Source organism: Propithecus coquereli, unplaced genomic scaffold, assembly GCF_000956105.1.
Source record: "Propithecus coquereli isolate 6110/MARCELLA unplaced genomic scaffold, Pcoq_1.0 Scaffold349, whole genome shotgun sequence".
NCBI lineage: Eukaryota > Metazoa > Chordata > Mammalia > Primates > Indriidae > Propithecus > Propithecus coquereli.
In genome coordinates this window covers 1,319,834-1,325,864 of record NW_012149163.1, presented here as the reverse complement: position 1 = coordinate 1,325,864, position 6,031 = coordinate 1,319,834, and the positions used below count along the sequence as shown (strand labels likewise).

Below are 6,031 nucleotides of genomic sequence, written 5' to 3'. Positions count from 1 at the left end.
CCTGATTTTTACCAAAATTCAAACTGGAGGAAAGTTTAACTACAGCCTGGGTAATTTCTAAGAGTTCTATCTGTACTACCCAAACACCAGCATGCATCCAGGGAGTACATTCAGTTTAGTGTAGGGTCGACAGGGCCTGGGAGTGGCGCCTGCTGTCTTCTCTACTGAGCACGACAAAGGTTCGTGATTGTTATTTCCGTGACGGTTATTTTCTTCTGTTGGAAGAACCCCTTTGAAATCACCTATCCCCATCTTGGGTTCTCATGTCCTCTGAAGGAATCAGTCAGCGTGGCAGCGTGAGGAACCGGTAGTCCCAGAGCAATACGCCCCGAGTTACAGGCCTGACAATCTGAGTGACGGCTTGGGACTGGGAAAGTAGTACTCCGAGCGAGGCAGCGACACCAGCGCGCCTCAGCTGGCGGCCGAGGGCACGGAGACCTGGTCTCCCCCGAGGCCGGCGCCCAAAGAACCAGCTTCTCCAGGAACTGTGATGTCAGGACTATGACTACGTAAAATCTCTGCCAAGGGCGAAGCCGGTAATGCACATGTTATCCAAAAAGCGCGGGGACTCTGGGAGGGTGTTGTTTTTAATTAAAAGTTTTTATCCTGAAATTTCCCTGGGCAAAGCTGGTGCATTTTCTTTCTTCCCCCCGCGAGAAGGACAAATGAGGCGTATCTCTGGAGTTCGAGACGACATGCGGCACATACAGATCTCCCCTCCTCTAGGATACCGGCGTCTCGTGATCCCGGGTCCCCCCAAAATAGCAGCTAGGCACAGTACGGCGAGGAAAGTTTACGCCTTTAAACAGGACACGATGAGAAACCTGAAACACCCAAGCAGCGAACCTATAAATCAGTGCGCAGGCACAGCGCGACAGGCGCGCCAGGGCGGCGCGCACAGCCGGGGGACCGCGCTTCGCCGCGACCATCTCACCCCGGAAGGGAGTCAAACTTGCAGGCTGCGCTCTGGACAGGCTCAAAGTAGTTGGAGCTGCTTACGCCCGTCTGGGAACGGTGGACGCTCCAAGGCTCGGGCGCTTCCAAGTGAACACACCCGGGAGAGGCCAGTTGGGGGAAAGAGCGGGACCGAAGCAGAGCCGGAGCCGCGCGGGAGAAGGACCCGGGCTCGCGAGGCGCGGCCCGCCCCCGGGCGGCCTCTGGGGGAGGCCTGGACGCCGCAGCACCCGAGCCGGCGCCGCGCGCTCCCACCCCTACCCAACCCCAGACGCACTCCGCCAGCGGAGTGACAGCCCCCGCCAGCGCCACCCCCCCGTGGTGGAAAGGCAGAGAGGAGAGCGCGCGACAGAAAAGCCAGCTGAGGGTAGGGCGCAGGGCCCAGGGTCCCGGAGAAGTCCCGTCCTTGGTGGGACCCCGAGGCGGGCGGGCGCAGTCGGGGGTGGGGGAGGAGCGCGGCGACCGGCAAAGGCCCAGGCGGCGGCGGCGCGCGGGCGCGGCCCCTTTAAGACTCTCCCCCGGCGGCGCGGGCCTCCGCCCGCGCTGTCCCCGCCCCGGGGTCCCGGCGAGAGCTGCGATTGGGCGGGCGCGGCGATTCCTTTGAAGTGTGGCTGCCGATCGCGGCTATTTGACGCGCGGCTCGCGGAAGGCGAAGGTTTTTGTGTTGCTCGCCCGGGCCGGCGGCGGCGGTGGAGGAGGGGAGGCGGCGCGGAGGCGCGGCCACTGCTGCACCCACCGGCGCTGCGGCGCGAGCCCACCCGCCCGGAGCTCGCCGCCCCGGCGCTCCCCTCCCTCCCCGCCCCCAGCGGCGCTGCCTCCTCCAAATGAGCGATTCGCCCGCTGGATCTAACCCAAGGACACCCGAAAGCAGCGGCAGCGGCAGCGGCGGCGGCGGGAAGAGGCCGGCGGTGCCGGCGGCGGTGTCCCTCTTGCCCCCGGCGGACCCCCTGCGCCAGGCGAACCGGCTCCCGATCAGGGTTCTGAAGATGCTGAGCGCTCACACCGGCCACCTCCTGCACCCGGAGTACCTGCAGCCGCTGTCCTCCACCCCTGTCAGCCCCATCGAGGTCAGTCCCCCTCCTGCCCGCCCCTCGCCGGCCCCATTCGCCCGCCGCCGGGCCCAGAACCCGCTCCCTGCGCCCCGCACAGTGCGGCGCCCCGGGCTGGCCACGCTGGCGGGCTGAGCGCGGAGGGACGGAAGATGAGGGGTCGGAGCCCTCCAGGTTCTCCCCGTGTCCCTGCGGAAGGCTCTCTCTTCCACGCTCGCCCTCCGGAGCTGCGTGCTTTCTCTCGGGTTGGGTTTGCTCCTGTAGCCCCCACCGGGTCCTTTACTCTTCCCGCGGCACCCGGTTTCCAGCCCAGAGGCGATCTCTCCCGGGCCTTCCCCGCCCCCACCCCGGTTTGTTCTCTTTGAAGCCGGGGCGCCCGGGGTCCCCCTCCGCCTCGGTCCCACCCGGTCAGGGCGCTCTCCGCCCGGGCATTCCCGACCCCAGGTCTTTCTTCCGCGCACTTCCCCGGGTGCCCTCCCCGGAGGGAGGGGCTACTAAGGGAGCGCCAGCTACCGCCCCTCCCTTAGAATCCTGCTCCCCGCGCCTACCCCGCGGCGCCATCGCCAGAAACCTGTCCCAGGCGAAGTTCCCCCAAACTGGAGGAATAAGTTTTTTCCTGGGCCCAGAGGAGGGGGGGTTAGAGGGAAGGGGAGAGCCACAGCCCCAACTCCAGAGAAGTGGCTTCTCCCGCGGTGGTCCTGGACGAACCCCTGCCACTGCCCCGTTCCCCGAGGCCGTGGTGCACTCCGGGGCCGACCGGCAGCCCAACCGGCCCGGCCCTCGCCCTCGGCCCCTCGCCCCAAGGCCCTGCCCGCCCTGTCGCGCCGCCCACGCGCCGGCGCCTCCCGCGTCGCCGCGCTCGCTCTGGGTCTGCTAGCCTCACTCCTGCCTCCCCTCGCCGCTGTCTCCCACAGCTGGACGCCAAGAAGAGTCCACTGGCGCTGCTGGCCCAGACCTGCTCGCAGATCGGCAAGCCGGACCCTCCGCCCTCCTCCAAGCTCAACTCGGTGGCGGCGGCGGCCAACGGGCTGGGAGCGGACAAGGACCCTGGCCGCTCCGCCCCGGGCGCCGCCTCCGCGTCCGCAGCCCTCAAGCAGCTGGGGGACTCCCCCGCCGAGGACAAGTCCAGCTTCAAGCCCTACTCCAAGGGCTCCGGGGGCGGCGACTCCCGCAAAGACGGCGGCTCCTCCTCGGTGTCCTCCACCTCCTCGTCGTCCTCGTCCCCGGGAGACAAGGCGGGCTTCAGGGTCCCCAGCGCCGCCTGCCCGCCCTTTCCCCCGCATGGAGCGCCAGTCTCCGCGTCGTCTTCCTCGTCCTCGCCCGGCGGCTCCCGCGGCGGCTCCCCGCACCATGCTGACTGCAAGACCGGCGGCGGGGGCGGCGGCGGGGAGCTGGACAAGAAAGACCAGGAGCCCAAGCCCAGCCCGGAGCCCGCGGCCGTGAGCCGCAGCGGCGGTGGCGAGCCGGGCGCCCATGGCGGCGCCGAGGCCGGGGCCTCCGGGCGCAAGTCGGAGCCGCCCTCGGCTCTGGTGGGGGCCGGCCACGTGGCGCCGGTGTCGCCCTACAAGCCGGGTCACTCGGTGTTCCCGCTGCCGCCCTCCAGCATCGGCTACCACGGCTCCATCGTGGGCGCCTACGCCGGCTACCCGTCCCAGTTCGTGCCTGGCCTGGATCCTAGCAAGTCTGGCCTCGTGGGCGGCCAGCTGTCGGGGGGCCTGGGCCTGCCGCCCGGCAAGCCGCCCAGCTCCAGCCCGCTCACCGGGGCCTCCCCGCCCTCCTTCCTGCAGGGATTATGCCGCGACCCCTACTGCCTGGGGGGCTACCACAGCGCCTCACACCTCGGCGGCTCCAGCTGCTCCACTTGCAGCGCGCACGACCCGGCCGGGCCCAGCCTGAAGGCGGGCGGCTACCCGCTGGTGTACCCCGGGCACCCGCTGCAGCCCGCCGCGCTCTCGTCCAGCGCCGCGCAGGCCGCGCTGCCGGGCCACCCGCTCTACACCTACGGCTTCATGCTGCAGAACGAGCCGCTGCCGCACAGCTGCAACTGGGTGGCGGCCAGCGGGCCGTGCGACAAGCGCTTCGCCACCTCGGAGGAGCTGCTCAGCCACCTACGGACTCACACGGCCCTGCCGGGCGCCGAGAAACTTCTGGCCGCCTACCCCGGGGCGTCAGGCCTGGGCAGCGCCGCCGCCGCCGCCGCTGCCGCCGCCTCGTGCCACCTACACCTGCCCCCGCCCGCCGCCCCCGGCAGCCCCGGGTCGCTGTCGTTGCGGAGTCCACACACTTTGGGGCTAAGCCGGTACCACCCCTATGGCAAGAGCCACTTATCCACAGCAGGGGGCCTGGCCGTGCCGTCCCTCCCCACAGCCGGACCCTACTACTCGCCATACGCGCTGTACGGACAGAGACTAGCCTCAGCCTCCGCGCTCGGATACCAGTAACTACAGCTCTTCCTCCCGGCCCTGTCCCTGCCCGTCCCCCGCCCCTCCCCCAACCGCTGTCGCCGCTGCAACCTCCACTACTGCTCGTCCCTGCCGGGATTCCCCGCCCAGACCCTCCCCACCGGACCGTGTATTTATTTACTGTAATGTTAGCTTACAAGCTGGGAATATAAGTGCATTAACGGCCCACATGAGTCAATGATATGCAAAAAGTCTGTGTTTCCCCAAATAATAATATTAATCACACAAATAACTACATGATCCCCGCCCCTCTTCCTTTTCTTTCCTTTTTTTTTTTTTTCCTTAGGTACAGGTTTTAAATTTTTATTCCTTTTTCCTTTTTTTTTTTTTTTTTATTTTAGGGAGAGGAAGGAGAGTGGAGTACTTGGGTTCTTCTGTTTTGATTTCGCTCCCTGGGGAGTTTCTTGCATGAGTCTTAACCGATAAAACATTTCCCCCTCTCTCTTTCCCTCTTTCCCCTCATTCCCTCTTGTTTCCTTCCATTCGAGGTTCTGTTTTTTCCTTTGTACAAGTAACAGAGAGGAAACTCTTTATTTTTTGGCAACACATTTGGGGGAATGGAGGGGGCCGCCTTGGTGGCAGGAGGTCCTGAGCACTATTGAACTGGGAACTCTGCGACTCCTCCCTAGCGACCCCTCTCCTCTTAGGGTCCTGGGCCTGGGCCCTGGCCCCCCAAATTAGAGCTTTGCTCCCCTGCCTTGCTCTGAGCACGGAGAACCCTGACCCCAACAGGTTCCTCCTACAGAGGGGCCCAGATGGCCTCCGGCAGAGCCTCTCCGTCCACTTTCACCTTCCAGACCCCCTCCCGGCCCTGACGCCCCGCGGTCACACTGCCTGCTGGTGGGGCACCCGTAGGGCTCGTCTTACTCAGTTAAAAGTCCTAGAAGGCCCCGCTGGCGCTGGCGTGAAACTGCTCCTTAATTTTGCAAAGTGCTTTATAGTCATTGTTTTTTCTCGCCCTGATTGGGGCAATGACCCCTCCCCTGGCGGTAGGGGCGGGGTCGGTGATTCTCGCTAGATCCCCCCAAAGCAGACCCCAAAGCAACGTCAGCGGGCGATACAACCTTGTTAGCTCTGCTGGGGGAACGTTGGGGCGTCGGAGCACACGGATCACAGCAGCCCCCGCCCTCTCCCGCCTGACCCGGCAGAGCCCCCAAAGCTGGCCGGGGGCCTCCGCAGGCGCCCGCAGTGACTGGGGTGGAAGACCTGGCCCCGGGGTCTTCTGCCCGCACCCCTCCCGGTCTTATGCAGCAGCGCGGGGGCTGCGGGGCCTGTTCGGGATGAATAGAGCGCTCCCTTGGTAAGACTTATTTTGTTAATAAATGGAATACTTGGCTATATTCACACCGTGGTGTTTCTCTCTTGCATCACCCACCGCCCCACTTCCAAACACCTAAGCAGATGCCCTCCTTTTATTCTTGTTTAAAATACCTTATGGTTTCCTTCTGTGATTTCCGTTCAAGGACAAGTTTAATGCCTTTCCTCCAGAAAGGGGGGAGGAAACAAAACTTCTGCCAACACATTACGAATAACATAAAACCACTTTTATTTTTTTTTCCACTTGCT

General features: G+C 64.9%; 1 protein-coding gene across 1 annotated transcript; it reads left to right on the top strand.

The window, feature by feature from the left end:
* The first annotated feature begins 1,577 nt into the window (after positions 1-1,577).
* ZNF703 (zinc finger protein 703) lies at positions 1,578-5,809 on the top strand. Its single transcript, XM_012651092.1, has 2 exons — positions 1,578-2,021; positions 2,918-5,809. Exons 1-2 carry the CDS (start codon positions 1,779-1,781, stop codon positions 4,442-4,444), a joined length of 1,770 nt encoding a protein of 589 aa, XP_012506546.1. The 5' UTR covers positions 1,578-1,778; the 3' UTR covers positions 4,445-5,809.
* The last annotated feature ends 222 nt before the right edge of the window (positions 5,810-6,031 follow it).